This window comes from Heloderma suspectum, chromosome 1 (assembly GCF_057233095.1).
Source record: "Heloderma suspectum isolate Gila_16-S chromosome 1, 16-S_ref, whole genome shotgun sequence".
NCBI lineage: Eukaryota > Metazoa > Chordata > Lepidosauria > Squamata > Helodermatidae > Heloderma > Heloderma suspectum.
The window spans coordinates 246,832,022-246,855,764 of record NC_139458.1 but is presented as its reverse complement, the minus strand read 5'-3'; the positions used below and the strand labels follow the sequence as shown (position 1 = coordinate 246,855,764).

The 23,743-nt window shown below is 41.9% G+C and overlaps 1 protein-coding gene across 9 annotated transcripts in view; it reads right to left on the bottom strand.

Moving 5' to 3' along the window:
• Positions 1–5,965: 5,965 nt before the first annotated feature.
• Positions 5,966–23,743, bottom strand: part of EHBP1 (EH domain binding protein 1) — a 367,326-nt gene continuing 349,548 nt past the window's right edge. For all 9 annotated transcript variants that reach the window (XM_084823020.1, XM_084823077.1, XM_084823002.1 and 6 more), the window contains 4 exons: positions 18,673–18,772; positions 14,334–14,407; positions 7,333–7,447; positions 5,966–7,004 (listed from right to left, as the gene is read on the bottom strand). In XM_084823020.1, the coding sequence (XP_084679146.1) occupies positions 6,914–7,004; positions 7,333–7,447; positions 14,334–14,407; positions 18,673–18,772 (380 nt within the window). In that variant the 3' untranslated portion in view covers positions 5,966–6,913. The remainder of the gene's footprint in view (positions 7,005–7,332; positions 7,448–14,333; positions 14,408–18,672; positions 18,773–23,743) is intronic.

The following is a 23,743-nucleotide window of genomic DNA, read 5'->3' as shown; positions in this document are numbered from 1 at the left end:
CGCACCTCATCTCGGATTCTTGAATCGCCCAGTGTCTAAGCCCATTCGCGTGCTGCAAGTCCAATTTACTTTCCAAGAACTATACGTGGAACTCAGTGACACTTACTGCTGACTAAATATGCATAGGCTGGAGACGTGTTTAAGGAGTCTAATGTTTTCCTTTAAAAGTCGAAGGGATTCTTGAAAATACAGACACCACTGCGATCCACTGGAAGGACTCTTCAAACAAGGGCGCCCGTTTCCCGCTTTAATTTCTGGGAAAGGGCGAATTTTGAGGGAGGAGAGGCTAAGCATTTGCTCTTTATGTTTAAAAGAAGAATACAAACGTCTATAGCCACTATAGTTTCCTTTATACATTTCAACGGAATAGGGACAAACAACAAAAGCAGTGTTGGTAGTGTGGGTATTTGAAGTTTACATCCGTATATTCTGTCTATGATTTGGGTCCTACAAGTGAGCAATCATTTGTATATATATCTGGTTTTATATACTGCGTGTCATATACGTGTAGTATGACCATCGCAGTCACAGTCACGCTTATTATAGAGGCCAGCTGCCTGTTACATATATCACGAGATGTGTCTAAGAAGTAATCAGCGTAATCCTAAGGAGTTTACTCAGAAGGAAGTCCAACCGAGGCCCATAAGACTTATTCCCAGTCTCTAGAACGTCTGCTGAACTGTACCAATTAGTACATATTTAGCTAAAACGTACTACGAACGTGATACTAAACATGTATATTCGGTAGTAAGACCCTGATAAAGGGAATTTGTTTCCAACTTCTTTATTCTCAGACTGTTCTTTACTCTGCAATCCTGTGGATGTCTAGTCAGAAGTAAGTCCCATTGTATTAAATGGGGCTCATATCTAGGAAAGTGTCTTGGGGATTACAGCTTTAACTGCTGCCAATGGGTCCTTCTCCCAAGTAAGTTTCCTTAGGATAACAACTATTCAAGATTGGTTACATCTGTATACATCGGTATAAACATCTAGATACTCTGAATAATTTCTACAACACATTCGGCGAACTGCTTATCACCTACCCGCGCACCCCGGTCTCCCTCTCTCTCTCTCAGTCACACACACAAACGCGAGACATAGCGCAGGCTCGTTCATTCTCATAAATATTAATAACCACTAATCCTCAACAAATAATCCTTTTTTGGGAGTAAAGTTTTAATAGAAAAAAACCTTCTAAACACACAAAGAGTGAAGTAAAAAGGGATCATCATCATTTTTTAAAACCGAATTAAGTTATTGCTAACAGAATAAATGGAAGGAGGTCAGGAAGAGACTAGTGGCCGCAGCATCAAAGTGAGAGGTGGGGGTTTTTTTCCGTGAGACACTTTCCTTTGGAGTCCCAATGAAATACGGTAACAGAATATGAGGGGAGCACACTGTTTCTTTAACTGCTTCTCAAAGGATCCGGGAGATCTTCTTAGGACCTTTAATAAGGCTTTGGTGCGGTTCTTTTGTTGATCTCTCAAAATCAACTCCTTCTAATTGAAGTTGGAGCTGAAAGCGAGCTAATGTTCAAAGGGGGTGACCGCCAGCCCAGCGAAATTACTTTTTTTTTCGTTGACGGGACATCTAATCAAAGGGGGGGGGGCGAAAGAGAGGGAGAGGAAGAAAAAGGAGGTTTACAAGATTCTTCTATAGCCCACAAAAGTCAGCGACACGGGCACTTCTCTGCAGAACAAAGCCGCCGAAGACCATTCACAAAAAGTAGAAAGATGGGAGAAGCCCAAAAAAGAAAAAGAAGAAAGGGGGGGGGGTCTCCTTGGGGCCAAACTATAAGCAAGGGCGAAGTATTTATTCCTAGGTGCTTGAAACATTGTCCATTTGCGAAACAATTATTCATGTGGGACCCGAGCTTCTTGAGGGCCATTTTCTTCTTTGGTTCGTCTCTAGAAAGAACAGCCTCCCCAGCACCCCCCTCCACCCCAGTAGATTATGCATCTAAGCCAGAAGAGTGATCCTGCCTCCCCCCGCACGTCCCGCCACCAACGTTCAGCATTAGAAGTTTTCATAGTCCCCCATCTCCCGCGCCCCCATCCTCGGTAAGGAAGTAGCGAGTGCAGATTTGTAAGTGAAGGGGAGGGCTCGTGTGTACGTGTGGGGTGATACTGGGGTTGAGTGGGGAAGGGAGATTCCGTCGGAATGTGTTTCTTCGGCCTTCTCTGAGTCCGGGTCTGGCACCCGCCTGTACTCTTCGTCGCAAGCTCCCAAGATGCGATCAAGTTTAGAGAAAAGCTCGGAGTATCAAGTAGCACTAAACCCCCACGCTTTACTCTCTCTCTCTCTCTCTCTCTCTCTCTGTTTTTTTCCTCCCCCTGTAATAAGAGCATTTGTCTAATCCCAAATTGCAGACGAATTTCCTTAATGCTCAGCCCATAAAGCCCATGGATTAAGGGCAGGAAAGGGGGCACGAGCAAGAGAGACACAGAGAGGAGCGAGAGACTCAGACACAGAAAAGTTTGGTCTGCGAGTGGAAACCGCTGATGATTTGGGTCTCCCTTCCACAGACACCGAGGCGGTGAGGGAGTCAATGAGGGGCAGACCGGGAGGAAGCCGAGGAGGCCTCTGAGGGCAGGCTGGGGGTGTCCAGGAGCTCGGCCTAAAAGGGCTGCGTTCCCCTTCTCAAGACGCCCGGTCGGAAAGGACTTCGCCGTACACTCCACGGCTCTGCCCTCGCCGCCTTTTGGAACCAGCGGGCCTTGCGCAATGGCTCCCATTCAGGTGGGACTAACTTGGGCAGGCGCAGGTAAGGTAAGGAGCGGGACTTCGTCTTCTGCCGCAACCCTTCCTGGGAGGCAGTTGTGGGGGCTGCTTACGGAGGGCGCTGGTGGAAGGAAGAAATGGCGTGTGAGGTAGAGTGTGAGTGTGCGTGAGAGTGACCGCGCATTTTGGAGAAAAGGGGGAAAATGTCTCTGGCCCCAAGCGACGGGAAAGGGGATGAACGAGGTCTCTCTCTCGCCCCCTTCCCAGTAGAGACATCAACCGGAGTTTCCTTCGCTCACAGATTTGCCCACACTCCGGATACTTCCAAAGTGCGGTTCGTTTACCTCACTTGGTTTTGTTTTGTTTTGAGACGCGCCTAAGAGAAACATCACTCCGGGAGAGGGGCTGTTTTGCTCGGAGGAAACACCTAATGCAGCCCCCACCAACGATTTCATTCCAAGCGAAGGATTCTCTCGATCTTTTTTTTTTTTGTTTGGTTAAGGGGACGATAATCCTTCGTTTAGGGCAAACTCTCTGGAGAAGGGTGCGTTCGATACTTCCCCGTCTAGTATGGGCTACTAATGTTGGAGATCTTTCAAGCCCACTCTACGAGGAAGGAATGCGCAAAACGCCTCTCCGTCTCTCTCCGGATCCAATGGCCAGATAGACAGCCTATCGAGTTAAACTGGAGAATGTGGGTTTCGGACTCATTTCCCCTGCATCACCAGATGTTCTCAGATCATAAGAGCCTGTGCTTGGACAGCAGGCCTGTGAATTTGCCCGGCTCCAGGGCTTCCAGCGAGGTGTTAAAGTTACCTGAAAGTACAGTTCCGCTTAACTCTCTCGGCCCTGCTTTCGCAAAGGGCGTTTAAGTTCAGGGCGTTTAATCCAGAGGTCTGGTTTTGCGCTGACGAGTGCGGGGGGTGCGCGCGTGCGTGTGCGCGCGCGCGCGCGCGCCTTTCATCGTCCCCCCTCCCCCTCCCCTCCCCTCCCCTCCCCTCCCCTCCCCTCCCCTCCCATTTCATCTCGAACGTCGACCAACTGTTAGCGTGTGGAAACGCCCCACGTGCACAGCGAAGAGGGTCAGCCGAGCGCCCCCCGCTCTGTTTCCCGCCGCCCTCGCTGTTTCCCGGGGGAGGGGGGTTTCAGTCCGCGGGGCGGGGAGAAAGCCCTCCCCGCGAGCAGGCCCCGGCCACTTCCACCATGCCCAGCGGCGCCTCGGAGCGCGCAGGCTTGGACCGGGCCCCTCCCGGTGTTTGCGTCCCCTTCCCCGCCGGCCCGCCCAGCACTCTCCGCCGGGCCCCTTCCGCTCTGGAGCGTGGCCCCCCTTCCACCGCCGCCCCCTTCCTCCGCAAGGCAGCCGTGGAAATCCATCCATCCGAGATGCCTGCATAGAAATCCGGGGGTGAAGCGAATGCGCCCAGGAGATCCCGGAGCTGCGGCTGGGAGAGACGAGCTTCCCCTGGGAAGCCCGCCCAGGCAAGAGCTCAGCAGCCCTTTCCCAAGAGCGAGGCGGGCGGCGGGGGTCCAAATTCCTACGTGGCCCTCCCGAGGCAGATCCGAAGGCTGCCGTGACGAGCCCGCGGCGGGCTCTCTGGCGGGGTGTCACCCGAGCCGCGTTGAGATCTCCGGATGGCACAGGCGGCGGCGGGCGGGCTTGGAAACTGAACAGATTGCTGGCTTCAAATTAATAAATTCTAATCTGACTCTCGGAAACCAACAAAGCGAATTAGCCTGCGTTCTAACAAAGAACAAAAAGGTCTCCCACTTGTCTGTCTCTCTTCCTCGCCTCAAATTAACAGCGGCTTTTAAATGCAGACGGTGGAATTTGTCAGCTTTGCAGGGTGGCAAGGAAAATACTTGACGGGGGGGGGGGAGTTGAAAAGGGGAGGAGAAAAAGAAACGAGGGAGGGTGAGGGAAGAGATTCTGGCCCGAATTTCATCCAGTAATCGACGAAGATAAGAGGTTTAATTCATTTAGCATATGAACGCCCTCAGAAAGCGATTCCCATTATGGATACATCCAAAGGCACAAGGCGCAGGTCCCTCGTATTTACACTGGCACTTGTTATCATTTTAACCGGATTATTCACGATGTGGATTTTGTAACGTATCAGGGATTCTCCTTGCACCGCTTTCTGTTCAGCTTCCCTCCCACTACAAGCCCCCGAGCTGGATCCGTGAAGCTCCTTCTGTCTCTGTTTCCCCCCTCCCCAACATTCCCCCCTCCACGCGCTTTGCATCGATTTGATCACCTGGGCGAGCTGGCTGATGGAGGGTCGTGGAATGAACAAGCACCAGAGCTGAAGGGCCAGCTTCAGTTCTGCTAGAAACTTTTCACACAGCCAACAATTATTTATTTTAAAATATTTTTAAAGCACAGCACAGTCGATGCTATTTCTTGTTTAACTAATTCAGCTAAGATTCAGATGGACAGCCTTGTCTTGTCATTTATTTTAAAGTATCCTTAAGACTTGGCCAACACGGCAGAGCCTGGGCTGCAGGTGTAATCTTAAAAAAAAGGGAATTCTTCACAAATCTCTTAGGGTGCAGTCCTACATTCACTGATGAGAGTAAGCCCTATTGTACTCAGTGAGGCTTAGTTCTAAGTAAACATGGATAGGATCGTGCTGAATTACAAAAAAATGCCACTGATATGCATGCATACTATTGATGTATAAACCCAATTCCTTGGGTAACCCTCTGTCCACATTAACAGTAATATTTTAACAATATTTTCTAGGAAATTTATTCTAGTGAATTCAGTGGGATTTATTTCTCACTTAGCATGAAGAGGATTGTATCCTACATTAATTATTAGAGTAAAAAGTTACTGGAACTTACACAAACTGTTTAACAACAAATTAGTGGTAGCTATTTGACGGCAGTGAAATGTCAAATCTTTGTGTATGAAACCTACTTAAATCTCTTATAAACATTACACAGTACATATTATTTTTATGTATTTATTTAAAACACTTATTGGCATATTTCTTCATTAAATAAGAAGAAACATTAAAAAAAAAAACCCTCTTCCAGTTTGTTCACATTTCTCACACAAAATTCCTCAGAAAAGTGAACACAAACGGTGTAAAAGCAGGATTAGGGTTTTTTGTTTAGTTTTTTTAAATAGGCATTGTCTTTGACAACAATAAGTATAGAATTATATTTCTGTCACCAAAGCATCCCTGAGAAATATCAGATTTTAAAAAAGATTTTGTAAGAAAAGCAGACCAGCACAGTTACGGTAAGAAAGATCCAGCTTTATTGAAAATGTATATATAACTCAGTATTGCAATAAATAAACATTTCCACAAAAATGAGCAGTATGATAGAGAAGGATATATGAACTTGCAAGAGGATTTTGCAAACAATGGCAAGACAGACCCCTGATGGATACAGAATAAATATTAACACCACTGTGGAGCCAGAACGCAGAGGTCCAACAAGATGAAGAGAAGGAAACTATACTAAGAGGTAAATAAATAATTAATAAAAATGAGATAGCCTCTAAAGAAGAATGTTTTTGTAAACTGATCACACTTCAGTTAGCCTTATCATTACAATCACTTCTTCAGCTCTCAAGGCATTTGCAAAGGTATAGGTTTAAAAGAACTACTTTCTGGATACATCAGAAAGCCTTAAATTGTATAATTATACTTACAATAAAAGTGTAAATCTGCTGCTGAAATAAACACTGATAAATGAAGCACATTGTAATACATGGTTTGAGTATGATCTAACTATAAAATTTTAGGTAGTATATTAAATTTTACACATGGCAAGACTAGATGAAATAATTCAGAATGTTTTTTTTCCTTCTCTCTCCGTCTGTAGTGCTATTACATAAAATAATGTATTCGCAAGTTCTTTCATCTAAAAAGCATTATGCCAGGGGTATCCCACTAACCTCTTGTAAACAACCCTGGTGTTCTTACAACATTTGGGTGCAAATTTATTTAAAATAATTATTTTAAATCCTGGTGAAAAGCTAGTTTTGAAGTAATATTGCTTGAATGGAAAGAACAAGAAATTAGAAAACAATTCAGGGTGAAGCTGGTCTAGCCAAATAGAAGGTTTTAATGTTTTCCTACATGTATTATTTGGGGTTTTGTTTTTCTGGTCTTGATGTCAGTATTTCCGAAACGTAAGAAGGGTTAAGCTTTAAAGTATACTGCCCCATGAAAACCAGTCACTGAAGAACACATTTTTCTTCTTTCTTGGCCATCTTTCCTTTGTTTTGCTCAAGAGTCCTTTCCAAATGCTCATCTTCTTCTTCAGCCCTAGAAAATCAAACACAATTGTCAACAGTTTTCCTAATGAAGTTCTGCTGCGCACCTCAACATGATAGCTTTTGCACAGCACCCCTCGGGAATTCAGGCCCCCAAGCAAGGGACCAAATCATGCCGTCTGATTGGACGGATGAGAATTGGTAGGACAATTATTACGGGAACCTAAGACTGCATGGACTCTTTACAAATTTAATTGCTTCAGCACCGGATTATCGAACTTCCCTCAAAGTTTTCCTTCTTGAACGGTATTAGATGAAACAAGGCTATAGTGCAGGAAAAGCACACTCATTATTGGTACTGGCCAAGATACCAAACTTACTGTTTTTCTTGGGCATCTAAATCTCTGACCAGTGCATCACGTTTATTAACAAGAATAACAAGTTCATCCAGCAAAAGCTGCTCTCGCCTCTTCTGGGCTTCGGTCTTTTGCCAGTCTGAAAAGAAAAGAAACCCAGAACTGTGTGCCTTGAAAGCTTAACTTGCATATGATCTAACCAAATCAGTGTCAGATCTTTGGCCTTCACAATAGAGCCTCTTCCTTTGTAGGGGTTGAAGGATTATTTCACATTCCTATGGATTTGTATAACTTTAAACCATCAAGACCCTCTCATTTGACTTCTTCAGGTTGCTGCTTGATAAATCAGATACTATTCTTTTCGATATGACAAGAAAATACCTAAGTTAGATTTTGGGGTATTATTCACAAATCACCCAATTCCAAAACATTGTATAAACACAGGCTTGTGTGGAATGGAATAAATTTTCTAACACACTGTTTTGAAATTAGGAACACATAATGATGTGTGCATTTATGTACCCATTTCTTATTTTAGATTGTCTAGGCAACCCCTTACAGTGTGCGTTGGGGATGGGATTTTGTTTCTGAAATAGAAAAAATTACAGACAAAAAATGGCCAAAGTACAAAAAACCCTTTTCTTAATCTCACTGTAACCTCCCTCTCCCCTCAAAATAGCCTATTCTTTGCTAATTTTTTGCTTGCTATATCTTAGCAGTTGGAAATGTCTCACACTGGGCACCAGATGCTTCAGAATAACTTTAAAAGTGGGTATCAGATAATTAGCATTTTTCTTTGAGGTAAAAATACATCTGCTAGTCAATGTTACACAGCTTCCTCCATAGTAGTGCAGACTGTTGGGTAGCTTGTGTAATAGTTGAATCTTAGGCCTATACCCAGGGAACAATTCCAAATTTGTTTATTGAGGTAAGAAAGAAAAAGTGAGAGGGGGGATACAAATTTATACCCATTATTTTCACTGCTCAGATTTTGCTTTAATTTCTTATTCTAAGGTGTCAAAGAAGAAAAGAGGCTCATATTTATGTAGATATTTCCTTTTACTGATGTATTGTCAGTCACTTGTTATAAGGCAAACAGTATCGGTGTTTCATTAAAGAGGGCAATTTAACATTGGAGCACTCCAAGCTTCAAACCAACTGCTATCCAGGCCAGACTAAAAGGGACTGTATCTGTCAATCAACCACCACTCTGCCCCGCCTCCCTCATTAGGAAGGTAAACAATGAAAAGAAGGAGAAGTAGATGATGAGGGAGATAGCAGAACAAATGAGAAGCAGGAGGGAAACAGGACGCCAGCTTTAAAAGAAAACTCCATACCTCCTGACTCATGTGGTGGCTTCTCCTCTATCTACTTTCCAAAAAAACAGAGGAAAGACAGTGCAACCCTTTTGGATTTCTCTCTTCATTCTCCATTGCCCTGGGCAATCATGTTAAAACTCACATGGCTGGTGCTTATTCAGATAAACCTAACAATGCACACCAATGGTTACCATGTGAATCTTCACAAACCACACAAGAATGTGCTGGTTCAAATCCCCCTGACCCCCCTCCAAAGCAAAATTTATTCAAGGCAGCAAACTGTTCAGAAGCTTTATGAAAGCAAGTGGTGCTAGAGTGAATTCGGTCTTGTATTTACAAATTAAAAATTAGATGCAGACTCATCCAATAAAGGTTAGAACAGCAGTAAAAAGCCAGGAATGTGTAACCCATTCTTTAAATTGCCTTCCTAATATGCATAGTTAGTATATGCATGCTAATAGGGACATAGAGAAAATATACACACTCACGCACAGAAGCAGAAAATAGCAAACATATCGGTAACCCCTTTATACTGCACTTACAAGAATGGACCCTAACAAAGTTCTTAGCATTTTGTTTTACTACTATTAATGTCCCTACTATTTAGCATTAGTTCACACCAAAAGAATGGAAGGCATTAGCTTAATTTAAACTCTTAATTTAAAAAAACACCAAACGTTCTTGGCTACTCATAATTTGTAAAGATCTTACATTTCAATGCATATATTCAGAGCTGCAAAACAAAGCCAGAACAGCTGTCATGTCTTGTTTAAATATAACCAATGTCCAAAAATATGAAATTAATCACAAACCGTCCCAAACATTATTATTTGAAATAGATCCCATGGATTTCAGTGAGATTAATTATCTATGTAAGCACATTTAGGATTGCAACCCAAGTGAGTTTGCTTTAAACAAAAACTCCTTTTAAGGGACAAATGACCACAGAATCACTATGATACTATTGCTAGATAAGTCTACTCAGAAGTAACTCTCATAACATTGAATGGGACTTACTCTCAGTAAGTGTATATGGGAGTAAGCTCCTTTGAACTTGGTGTGATTTCACAGTTAATATACATATTAACGAATTAAAAATTAAGGTTTGTAAATTACAATGGTTGATAACTAAAACTGATTTTCTTGTAATTTTCACGCCTTATGATAAGTTAAATATAGTACTTCAGATGTACTTATATAACTACCTGTTTCTTGCTAACTGAAAACATAAGCTTGCAATTTCAGCTGATAACAGCCTAACATTTAATTTGGGTGAAGAATTGCTTTGGACAAAATGCTGGTAAGTATAGTGATCAGGGCTACGTAATGTAGCAAAAGTAGAAACACGTATGGCCCGCAAATGCAGAATTTCTTATTCTGGCTTAATTTGTGAATAACACTGGCAGTAATTCTGCTGATCATATTTCCTATAATACCCAACATTCCAAGATAAAGAAGGTTGCAAGAAGGATAAAAGTCTCATTGACTTAAATGGAACATTTTAAAGCAATCTGCTTAAAATCACACTATCAATATTCCTTGCTCACACTGCCGGTGTAAATGCATTTATGTTGAAATAGGTCTGATGATTTCAGCTGAACTCACTTACACTTGGGGTGTTCATATGATGTGTTTCTGAAGTTTAGAAATAAAAGAAATTCATTTGCTATGCCACCTTACTATAGCAAACAGAATTGTCATTACTAGCCAAGATTCAAACAACCATGGAACTAGTTGTGTGTGTCCAAGTAGGCTTTCAACTTGTTTAAGTTCAAGCAGTAGCCCTGCCTCCTCCCATGCTACAAAGGTTTTGAAAGTGAGGGTAGTGATACATCACAGATGTCTGTTGTTCCATAAAAATAAGAAGTCAAAGTTTCCACTGTGATTAACAGTACGATCCTACACTCAGTACAATCAGATGTAAGTCTGACAGAATTCAATTAGGCTTACTCCCAAGTAAGTGGGTACAGGTTTGCCTAAGCTGCTTGTATGAATCTAAGTAGCTCTTTGGATCCGAGCTAGTGTTACTACTCTTCCTGATACACTGACATCCTTATGTGGTGAGCGAAAGAAAATATATTGTGCAGTATCCAATCAGAGACTAGCGCTACGATAAAGTCTATTGTACTAGCACAAGGGACCTCTAATGGAATGCCATAGCTTTAGCTGGTGCAACGGGATTCCCAGAGAAACCCATTGCACTAGCTAACACTATTGGTATTGCACTAGAGGTCCCTTGTGCTTGTGCAATGTAATTAACATTAGATCTAGTGTCTGAGTGGATATTATCCATTGAAAAAATATTGTATTGTATCCATCGGTGTGCTTTTAATTGTGGACTGAATTCCCCCTGCCCCTGCATTCCCCCCCAAACTGCTCCGGAGGGGTGAGGGACCCCCTGGAGCAATTTGAGGAGCATGCAGGGGGCTGCAGGGAAGAGGATGCAAAGGGAGACTTCTGCTCGTGGAACGTATTAGAAGTATTGCTTGTGCAGTCATGGGTAATGCCCACTTTTCAATGAAGTATAGAGTTTTAAAAATAAATTTAGAATAAAAACTTAAATAATAAACTATGCAGGGGTTCATTTTTAAAATTAATTACATGTTTTTAAAGAGACAATGACTTTTGAAAAAGAAAATAGATAAATATTCTAGTAATGAAAATGGCCAAAGTTCTGTAGTTTAAAAAAAATCCCTTCAGTCTTGTCACTGTAAAATAAACCTTGCACTTTAGATGAAAATTAACGCTAGTTTTGTAAAGAGCACATTGGGGGATTGCAGTCAAAGCCTTATCTCTAGTTCCAGTCAACTAGCAATCCTGAAAGAGTTTGCATCATCATCAGAGGAGGCCATTTGATAGGATTCTACTGCTGAACCTAATCAATCTATGGAATACTGTGGAAGCTCTGTGTAACAAAGCTAAAATAGATTTACAAATGGGGTTTTAGGGGATAAGCTCCTCCACAGGATTACATATTGATTTTAAATATAGAAAGCTTATCATATAAACCATAACTACAAAAATAGTGAACCTTTGCATAAATCCTTTTAAGAAGAGCACCCACTTCAAACTTGAAGCCAAGAATAAATCAAGATGTACAAAATTCTAAAGCAGATCCATTTCTTGGGCAGAAAAACAAATACACACCACCTCCTAAGGTGTGAAAACATGAACTTTATCTTTTCTAAGGAGGCATTACCTCTGAACAAGAAAGACAACGCGTGCAAGAAGGTAACCAGAGTCCAAAGATCCTCAATACTCTGCTGGTGCCTGCTGTATGGTTACACTGTGTTTACATGAGACAACTTGGTTCTACAAGAGTTGTGAACCTCCTTCATGCACATGAAATATTAACAATCACCTAGATGCTTTCTGAGATCCTACCCTTTTCATTCATGTAATGTAACTTTTTATTCTTTTCCCAAAAAGTAGAATTGTACAAAACAGGTTTTTCCATTTGTCTTTTTGTTGCTAATATTTCCAATGAATCCTAAATAATATATTAAAAGGAACACAGCATTTGCATGAACACTGCAAGTAAGATTGTGAACAGAAATGTTTGTATTTTCTGAGTTTCATTAATAATTTGGTCTCCTCCTAAGTGTTTGCCAGATGGCAAATTCTCGCACATGCTAGATGAGAGTTTAAGAATGGAAACATGCCTTCCCACTGAAAACAAATGGACAGCATCTGCATTTGGATACACATCTGATTTAGACCTGCAGTTCCTATAAGCAAGATTACCTAAGACTCTACATGACGTTTCCATAGATATTCAAATCATGGGATGAAAATTCCATAAAGCCACATGATATATAAATAAACCCTTCCCTACCTCCTGTATTCCCACTGTGTTACAGCACTGTGTGTTGCAGTGCTGAATGAGAGGTACAGTGAATTATGATTTGAGCAAGTTCTAAGATTTGGCTCAGTTTAGGGTGAGGAACAACAACAGGTCTACCAGCAGAATGTCGTGAAGCATAACATTGTGTTGGCACAATGTTATGCTTCACATATATGTTGCAGATGGACAACTGAATGAATATGTTCAGAACTGCTGGGCTGTGTTAATATGTTAAAACAGACAAAATGTAATAAAGAATAACCTAAGTGAATCTTGGTGGTAGAAGGGGAGTGAAATAATTTGAAATCCAATGTCATGTGAGTTCATCTTTGCTTGTGCAATGGGATTTTCCTTTCTTCTCCTCCCTCTGCAGCTCCAGGTTCCATACAACCCAAATCCACTCTGGAGCAGATGTTGAGGAAAAGAAGGGGGCAAAGGAATCACCCCCTCCCTGTTTTGATAGAAACAATTATATCAGTAGGAGAGATTAATTGGCTACCACCCTGAATAATGTGCAAATGTTACGGCATGATCAACATAACTATCAACTTTTAAAGTTTCCCAAAAGCGTGGGGCTGATATTATTGTTACTGATTGCTATAATCATGACTGCAATACAGATGTTAACACCCCCCCCCCATATATTTTTCTGTTTTGTGGCCTTCCTTATTATTCCTACATAGGCTTTATACCCTTTAAAAAATAACTCAGTGTTAACTTCACAAGTGTGCTTAAAGCCTCCCCCATGTCTTAAGACAAAGAGGTCTCCAAAAGGACACTTTCTAGATGCCAGGGCCCAAAGCTTTATTTTGTTTTGAACATTTTATGACTGTAGCTGTCAAATCCATCTTTAGAAAGCAATGGACATGTTTTGGGTTTAGATTTTATTCAGGATTCCTATAGTTCTTGAATTTTGTCAAGAAACTACAAAGAGGTGGATTAGAAAGCTACCTGACACCTCATGCCTTTTCCTCCCAAACTCATGCTTTTAGTGATGTCTCTAAACTAATTAGAATTGATTTATTTTGGATCAGGTACCTTATCAGGTGAAGAAAGAAATTACCATGGACAGTCAAAGGGTTAAGAGATCAATACAGAATAGCAAAATCAATTTGCATTGATTAGACAAAAGGTCCATTTTACAGAGCCCAGAGGATTAACTTTTAAGCAAACATCTCTGAAATGTAAAGACAGAATTTGTGGCTAAAAGGTATAAGTAAGACAGCTTTATAAAAAAACATAGCATATTTAAATAACAAAATAAGGTAAAGCAGTAGTTTAACCTATCTGGATGTTCACTGTTATTATAAAACATCCTTCGGATTACTGTACAGTTATTTAAAGGCATTTTGAAGAGGAGGCAATTGTTTAATGTATCCCCTATGTCAATTTGTTCAGTGTTTTCATTTAGGTGAGGTGACTAGCCTCTTAGAAAGCTGCAAAGATTGAAGAAAATATGTCCAAAGGATTGCACTAATCCTGTCATTTTGTCTGATGAAATATTTACTTGACATATGCATGATATTTTATCATGAAGATGGATGAGGTCCATCTAACAAATGTTTAAAAATAATGTAGCTGTTCTGTCATTTCTTCCATTTTGTACTGAGGCAAAACTAGTGTTGTTGTGTCAAAAGTAATGACGCTTCACCTTAAATAACAACAACTGTGTGGAAACAAAGCTATCTGTGCTTTCCCATTCCTATTTCAAGTTAATTTTAAGAGGGACTATGCAGTTTTGTTTACACATGTCTATATTTTTACAAGTTCATATTTGGTCTAGAAATGGCCACACTCTATTTTTCAGTTATATCTAAAGCCGTAATTCTTCCAGTTACTAATCTAATTTTAAAAATCCTTACCTTCAATGGCAAGCATTGCTCTTAGTTCCCTGTTCAGCAGTTCATACCGCCTTTCTAGGTCATGTTCTTTTTCCCTAGGCAAGATGCAAAAGTTCATCAATATGTTAATTACTAAATCATTAAACACTTAAAAGAACCTTTAATTTACATTGATTTTTAACACTCATAACTTACTTTTCTCTTTAGGTTTAAGCTACTCTAAACAAACGATACACAAGAACAAAGCCTTCTTTAGACAGAACTAGTGTTGCCAGATGCCCCTTATTTTAAGAGGCACTCCTTATTGTCCCTTATTCAAGCACTGGGGTCCCCACTATGGCACCCGTGGGCACTCTGGTGCCTCCAGACACCTCCCAAGGCCCCCTGCTTCTCCTGATCTTTAAAATTAAGATGAGGATGATTTTACCTTTGGGAGGCAAGCTCCAGCTTCCACCCAAACAGCCACATTTCTTGCTTTTGCCCAGAATGTTTCTGGGCCCCATGATGTAGAAAAGGAAAGAAAGCGGATGGGGCAGCTGGAGCCAGTGCTTTGATTTCCAGCAGACCCAGCACAACTGCCTTTTTTTTTTTTTTAAGGAAAAGAATGAAAAAGGGACTTAACACTGTTTGGCACTATTATTATTTAATACAGTTCTTGGCTGCCTTTCAAGACTGCAGCCTTCCCAAGGTGGCTTACAATATAAAAGAGAGGTGAGCAACATGTGGCCCCTGCCACCTCCCCCCCCCCCCCGCCGTTGCCCCTATTTATTTTGATTTTTTCAGGAGAAAAAAGGAGGTATGTTGCAGTTTGCCACTGAAACTTGGCAAATAGAAAACAAGCAAAATTTATCTGTTTTTCCTACAGAACGTTAGACTGGCTCCCCGCCCCCCCTTTTTTTGCTGGGGTGGCAGGAGTGCAGCCCATGGTAGGGGAGAAATTGGTCCCTGTACTGCCCAGAGTTGCCCTGAAATTGGTTCCTGATATAAAACATACAATTCTATATCTATTTAACAAGCAGCAACAGCAACCTGCCATATACCTCTTGAAAGGGAGCTCTATAGAGCAGGGGCCACCACTGAGAAGGCCCTATCTTTAGTGCCCACCAACCTTACAGATCTTAATGGTGAGCCAGCGAGTAGGGCCTTCGGCAATGATCTTAGTACTCCGACAATGGTAGGCTTGGGTGGGCTGGGGAGAGCGGTGGGGAGTGTCCTATAGTGGCTTAGAGACTGGCAGGGAGAAGTTTGTATGTGTATGTAGTGTGTTGAATTTTGGGTATGTGCGTTTTCTTTTTGTTTTTTGGGGGGTGAGGGGGCAGATGTGTATGTATCTTGGGGGTGTTGGGCGGGGGACAGTCTGCCTTCATGTGTTTCTGTATGGGTTTTTTTTTGTGAGAGTGGGGTTTCTGCCTGGGTGTTTGTGTGCGTGTGTTGTTTTTTTTGGTGGGAATGGCTGCCACCTAACTTTGTTTTTTGAGGTGGTGTTTCTCTGAGTATAACCAGTTTTCCTACTGGGAAATGAGTATTTTGATAGTGTCAAAAATGTTTTTTTGTATTTGGGGATCATCTACAATCTCTGCCTTGCACTCATTCACTTGGCCAAGTTACTTATCTTGGCCTCTTCAGTTTTTGTTGTAGCTTTCCTTCTTGGAAATGGGTCTTGTGTGGGGTCAAATATGTGGTTTGGCATTTGGGGCTCAGATCCAACCACTGCCTTGTACTCAGTTTCTTGAACAAGTTTCTTGTTTTTTGTGACTGGCCCTCATTGCAGACATTTTGAGGAGCCCACAAGAGTTTCTCAAATTTCAAAATGTGCCTATAGGTCCCAAAAGGTTGGGGACCCCTGTCATAGCATATCATAATTCGTAAGACATATCAGTTTTCCATTATAAAACAAGAATAATAAAAACCACAGGTCCCTTTTACACATCACAGAGCCAGCAAAACTCCAGAAAACCAGATTTTAAGGTAGGTAAGACTATTCAGTAATGTTTAATTCCCCTATGGTTAATTTCCTTGCACTGCTACAGGTAATAGGGAATATTTCATGCTACTGTAGTACACTTGAGTACCTATATATATGTTATGTTTACTCATAAAAACACACGCCAAAAAGTCCTAATTACCCCAGAATTTACCCTGGTAGCAGTGGAAGCTGGTGGCTCCAGTTTCGGAGAGGCAACAATTCCATTCTAGTTTTTAGTTAGGACCAGCCAGGACTTTAAATGTGCTATCCAAGGTGCTGAACCTCATCCCCAGAATGGGTTCAGTGCCTTGCACAGCACCTTTAGAGTCCTGGCTGATTCTAACTAAAACCCAGAATGGAATCAATACCCCTCCAAAACTGGAGTCACCAGCCTCCACTGCCTGGTAGTATCTGCAGTGCTGCCCCACATTCTTTCAGAGTTTATGGACACAACTGGAGCAGGTTAGAAATGAATGCAACTAATATTATTAGGGACCATGTGTACATTCATAGGTACGGTAAATATTCAGGGCTTAAATTTGAAATTGGGATCATCAGGACGTGGGTATGCCACCTATTTTTGGTGCCAGGTGTCTGTTATAGAATGCATTTAGCCAGAGTACAGCACTCTGGCCATAGTCAGCCTCCATATATCTGGCATAAGGGGAGGGATTCTGCCTCAGCACCTCTTTTAAGAAATTAAATCTTTCTTGAAGGTCAACATCTAATAAATAGAGAAGAACCGGAGGAAGTGCTATAATGGCCCAAGCCACACTAAAGACAAGCATCCAAAGGACAAGTATCCACAGAACACTGTTCCATTCCTATACATCATATGTTAAGTGCTTGGCAAAATGTGTACCCTAAAATGACAGGCACTTACTTTCTGCAAGAGCCATGTTATTTTTGAAAGCATCTTATGAATCTTCAAACTAGCACTGCTTTCTATTCCCTATGGTAACTTAGCTTCACCTGAAGTTCAGAGGAATGCTTTTTCACTCTGTCACTGCTCACCTATTGACACAATGCTTCTGTTTAACAACCACCAACTGACAGTGGTCCATATGCGAGACAGTGGGCCAGTTTGGATGATCGTTCAAGGTTTCATAAACTATTGTTTATGGAGCTGAGAACAAGCCCTGGGGCCAAGTGCTCTTCTCTAAACCCTTCCCTCATGCATCACTTCAGACCTTGGTTTCTGGCTTAAATAAGCCAGTGTTTCCTGTTATGTTCTGAACCAGTGAACTATGGCTTTATGACAGTTAACAAGCCAGGATAATAAGCCAGGTGAACCCTGAGATCCTGAGAAGCCACTGCTAGCCACTGTAAACAATACTGGGGTAGATGGACAAATAGTCAGACCTGGTATAAGGCAGCTTTTTATGTTGTTTGCAATGTCCAAAGAAATGTTTTATCTATCTCTCAGCCAGATTCCCTGTGTTATCCTGCCATGGCAGCTTCTGCATCTGTCAAAGTTTAGATAAAATGGGCATTACACAGTAGCGCAGAAAATGCAAGGCACTCACATTACCTGCTTGCTTCTTTCTTGCATTACCTAACATCTGAAACCACTTCTAAATAGCACACGTTCCCTGATGGTCATATTTCTAGCATGTCATTAAACTTAAATGTATTTGCATATTTCCCTAATGCAATGTATTAATTTACTCATAATATAAAAACATAAAATTTACTTTCCTTCCTTCCCTAGGTTTTCCCACTTTTCCACAATCCTAAATACATTTGTCTTTATTCAGCTCCTAGGTGGTGCTGCACAAGTGAGATGCACAGAGTTCTCCTGCTTGCAAGTAATTTGCCCATTCAATTCAATGGAGTGACTAGGAATTGATGAATCAGTGTTAGTTTCACATGTATTCATTCATAAGTCTGTTCTGTCCTGTTTCTGCATTAATCTGAATTTTTTAAAAATCCACATGAAAATTTGGATTTCTAAAAGTATGCATTTCTAAACGTATTTTATTCAAAAATATGCATTTTGTATACATTTTGTACGTTCTTAAAGCTGAGAAGACCACCACCAAATTTGGAAAAGTGCAATATCTAAAGGATAACTGTGTTCTTATCTACATATTAATCTAGGAAATGTGGATCCAAGTCAGTTTGTATCAGAATCTGCAAGAACAAATTCTTCAGGCATACTTAAGCATGTCTGATTAATATGCACAAATGAGTGTGTGTGTGTGTGTGTGTGTGTGTCAGGTATAACTCCTCACATGCAAAGGATCTGTGAATCTGGAAAACTGAGTTACTGATATGCTCAAGAAATCCACAATACTTGGCTTTCTGGAGGAAATATTTAAAGGCCTACAGAAAGGAAGAAGAAGAGGATAACAAATTCTGCAACGTAATTGGCAAATCAGTATATATACTTACAACAGGGAAAGTTGATTCATTCTTCTTATTAAGGCATTTTTCTTGTTGACCAGCATGAACCATTCTTGCATCATAGCTTCTTCTTCTTCAGTGTTTCTTCCTATTAAAAAATTGGACACATTATGTATACGTACTTGGACAAGACAGTGTAACCCAATCAGTATCAACTCCCTCTGTCATAGGTGTCCTAGGTAAGAACACCATAAAATATGAATATATAGTTCTAGATTTAAGCCATAATTATTTAAATATCATGTTCAGGATCTTAAGGACCTGATGTTTAAATATCATGTTCAGGATCTTAAGAACAATGTGCCATTCGTACACCAGGACTTTTCAGCTTCCTCCCCATAGCAACACTCCACAAGCCTTTAAAAAATGCCCTTTATGTTCAAGGGACTGTCTGGAGTACAAGGGGCTACTGCCGGAGGGGAAAGCTGGCAACTCTCCCATGTGCATGGCTGGTCCTTTTGGATTCTGGTCCACTGTTTTCAAAATTGGGATGCCAGAAAGAAACTGCCAAAGTCGCTTGTCAAAGTAGTCAGATACTAGTCTGATAGGCAAACCCTAAGTTAGTACTCATATAGACAGTCCAAAAATACATGTGACCAGCATTTTTCCTTCTCCCTTTTTGCTGTTTAGATTTATATACTGCCTTTTCATCCAACAAGACACTCATGCTGGTTCACAATAAAATATCTACCTGATCCATGCTTACGGCCAGATATTGAAAATGTAATGTCCCAGATATAGTATCTCAGGGCCAATCTGCACCCACCCCCCACTGCAGTCCCAATCTGGATCACTTGTTTGCTATTTGAATGGTGGTGGGGAAGCTGCTCTACTGGAAAAGTGTTAAATCCCCCCTCCTCCCCACACCAAGGTCTCAATCCAGATAGGGCCTCCCACGGCAGCTATTTGTGAAAGAAAAATCCTGCACTCAAGTGCAAATTCCAACACAACCAGCATATTAATAAAATCTGCAGGATAGGCCTGGCAATAATAGTTTACCATCTAACCCCAAAATCAGGCCAATGCATGAACTAGGTCAGCTGTCTCACTCTGTCTATGACTACAAACCCTGGGTGCAATCCACAATGCTTAGAACAATGTCACTGATATCTACTGGCATTACTCAGGAATTACATAATTAGAGCAAAAGAAAAAAGGCAAGGTGCTAAATCAACTGAAAACACTGAACATCTCTACTACCACCACTGTGATCTTACAAACACAGAGTACCAATAGTCTATTAAAAGCACCAATAAACAAGTCCCCCCTACCAGAACGAGCATGCGTCCCCTGCCAGTTGCTACTGCACCACTTGAACTCCCTCCAATGGCAGCTGTGTGACTGGGTGTTCTATGGCCAGAACAGCACTACTGTGCTGCTGGAGCCCCCACCATGGTCTGACTGTCAGCCAGGCTGTGGAGTGCCTCTGGTGGATCACTGTCCTTTCTGACTGAATTCCAGCAGGTGCCATGGTTCAAACAGCTGAGAAAGTAAGTGGAGCCTGCAGCCCAGCCAGGTACTCTATGGCCACTGGCACCTGGCGAAGCTGGCTTGGAGCTGGAGCACCAGACCACACAGCCACAGAGGCTGGTCTACACGGGGAAAGGCTTTATGTAGCCCTCCCCCAAGACTCACCCAGCCAAGTTTTGCAATATTTTGCTAGAGGATTGGCAAACTGTCTGTGGTGAGTAGTGACTGCTGGTGAGGATGGGGGGGGGGCAGTAGCGGGCCCTGACGTTGCCTCAGGTGGCAAATGGCCTGGGCTGGCCCTGGTGATAGATGCAGGAAATGCAAAACCACCTGTAAAAACTGTTAAAGCCACATCGTATCTTGAGCCTAGTTTGAGGCCAGTTCTAAATGACGGTAGTATAAATTATTTCCTTCCTTGTACAAAACACTCATGATAATTCTTAAATATAAATGTGTACCTGTAAAACATGGAGTGCATTGATATGATACTTTTGCATGGATAGGTCATAACTGATGTTATGCTTCCAACATGGTGGTGGCAAAACTAATAATTATTCATAATAGTAATAATACTAATACTACTAATAATGAAATAACACATATGGAGCTCAATGATACTCCTAGGACTGCACAGCAATCCTGAATGGGCCAGACAGCACAGCACAGGATCTCCCACTGCATCCCAAACCGTGCTGGCTCACCTGGGTGGAAGATCTGTGTGTGTGTGTGTGTGTGTGTGTGTGTGTGTGTATTATCATTATATTTTAAATGTCCCTCCCTCAAAGCAATGGGGAGCGGAATTAGTTATGGCAGTCCAGTCTGGTGTAGTTAAATTTTTGTGAACCGCCCAGACAGCTTCAGCTATTGGGCGGTATAGAAATGAGATAAATAAATAAATAATGGTTGATGGGCCCAAATTAGGCCCAGCTTGGGATAATGGAGCTAGCTCCTCCCCATCCTTGCCCCCAGAATGTCATGTTTGGGGCCCTTATGTTGGTGAGAGCACTGCAGAAAGTAGCTTTCTGCTCAACGAACTTTTGGTGGATGGAATGAGGGCTTCTGAAGTGGGCCAGAAAAAAACAACACACTGATGGAGGGGCACTTCTGCCATATCCTAACCCCCTTCACCAGGCAATATCAGGGTATTAGAATTGCACTCTAAGGCACTTTGCACGCCTTGACTCTGTTTGCATGTAACAGCTAAGGGTTGTTTCACCCATGCTCACCATACAGCAGCTACTGCTTTCTGAAACCACCCAGGAACAACCCGTTCCTGAGTTGCTGTCGTGACATCTGAACACCGCACCCTGGGTTGTTTAGGGTTAAACAACCCAGAGTTTTAACCAACAACAAATCATGTGTTAAAACTCTGGGTTGTTTTAACCTTCAACAAGTGCTAGGTTTGGACATCATGACAACTACCCAGGAATGTGCTTTCCTGAGTTGATTAGAAAGGCAGAAGTGGGCGTGAGCCAGCAGACCCACTGACCAGGTTCGCAGGATCACGGAGGGAAAATAAGCCACAGTGAATTATTTTCCTTCCCCATTCATTCTGGTTGAGAACGGCCTAATTAGCATAATTTCCGTTGCTGGGCTCAGGTTGTCATGATGTCCAAACCTGGCAAGGGTGGGTGGCGGGGATGGTTTCCAAGCCATCCCGAAACCCATGGCTTGTTCTCCGTGATCGTGCAAATCCACCCAGTCAGTCACAAATATGCCATGGGTTGTTCGATTGTGCAAACCAGGTGATTATCTCGGTAATACTCCCAAGAAGCCTACAAAATAGGCCAGCATTATCATCTTCACATTGAAGGCTGGAAGTTCAGGCCGTGAGAACAGTGGCTTGCGTCAGGCCATCTAATGAGCTGAAATGAGGACTTTGGAACTCACAATACTGCAAGATTGATTTGACTGGAACCCTGTAATTTAAGACATTTGGAACTCAAAGTTCCAATGCAATCCACCAGCAGATGCTGCTTTTAGCTGTGAAGTAACAGAAGTGGGAGGTATCAATACAATCACTTAATAAGGAGCTCTAACAAAGTACATGTAGAAAGTGGTGATGTCACACTCTACTCATATTGCTACTTTACATGAGGACAAAGCTGGTAAAGCCTATGTTGAAACTGGCTATGTTGAAGCATAAAGGGAGTCAAGCAGGACAGAGTGATCAACTGAACTGGAGGCAAAGGAGAGGTTATGAAGAATGAAGAGACATTTAGATTTTATACTGATGATGTCATCAGTGATGTGGGGGCATGGGGCAGTTTCAGTGTACTGGAGAGGGTGGAAACCAGAGTGAAGGGAATCAAAAGCAGAGTTGGAGGAGAGAAAGATAGTAGGAGTAAGTGGCATGCTTCAGGATTTTGGTGGTGAAGGGTAGAAGGGAGACTGGGGTATAGTAATGAAGAAACCACAGACAAATTCTTGAATAAATAAAGGTCCACAACACTTAATTGAAAATCAAGTGATCTGCAACAGGACAAGCTTGATCTAATTCAAATTCCCCCTATAGTGTAGATAGCTATTGAGTTCTGCTTCTGCTAGATCCAACACCTAATAATAAAAAAGGGAATAGGCAATATTATTTATACAGTTACAGATTAATTTTTTTAGGGTGATAGAACAATTGTCATGTTTCAAAACATAACTGGTCATCTGCAAAGGCTGGTAAAAGAATCTTCCATATGATTACATTGCACTCTTTCCTTTATTCCCACCCCTGAGAGTACCAGGAGTTAGTTGAGTTTCAAAGCAAGGTTATCATCTGAAATCAGCTGTGTATATCTATTGCTTGAGACACAAACTTCCAGCAAATAAAGTAAAGTTTCAAGGTTCTGGGTTATAATGTACACAGGACCATGGAACAAACTGAGATATGACAATAATAAGGGAATAAAGCTGCCGGAGTGGTCAGAGTCCACACCAAAGAGTCAAAGGCAGTCAATCATCTCAGTCTATTAGACTGGAGGATCAGAGCAGGAACCGAGTTGGAGTGAAACTGGCCAGAAGCAGGGTCTAAATGTACATGAGACTATGCAAGATAGGAAGGCAAGAGAAAAGCATCAAGAACAGTTGGCTCACTACACCTGAATAGAGTCTAGGTTCACAGGAGTTTCTGGATGTAGGCAGGTTGAGAAGATATTAGTTTGACAACAACAGAAAAAAGGTACTTAGTATCATGCTTGCCAGGTATCTTTTAAAAGACAAATATCTCTTTACTGTAGCTGGAATCCTTCTCCCTTCCCCCTCCTGCACAGTAGCTGTATGGAAGAGTAGCTTTGAATGTAATTCTAAGGGAGGAGAAAGCAGGCAGGGGAACATGCTTCTGCTGATGACACCCGGCCCCTGCCTTGTGCAGCACAGCCAGCGGGAGGCATACTACTTGCACAACATCACACAATGTTTCCCACTAGTTCTTCTTGCTGTTCATTGAACAGCACCAGTGCCATAATCTTTTCTGCTAGAAAAATGGATCCAACCCTAACTGCTCAGAACCTCAAATATGAAAGCACTATAAACACAAGTTTAATATAAATATATGTTTACATCACCCAATAGTTGTCCTGAATTTATGACAGGGAAATTC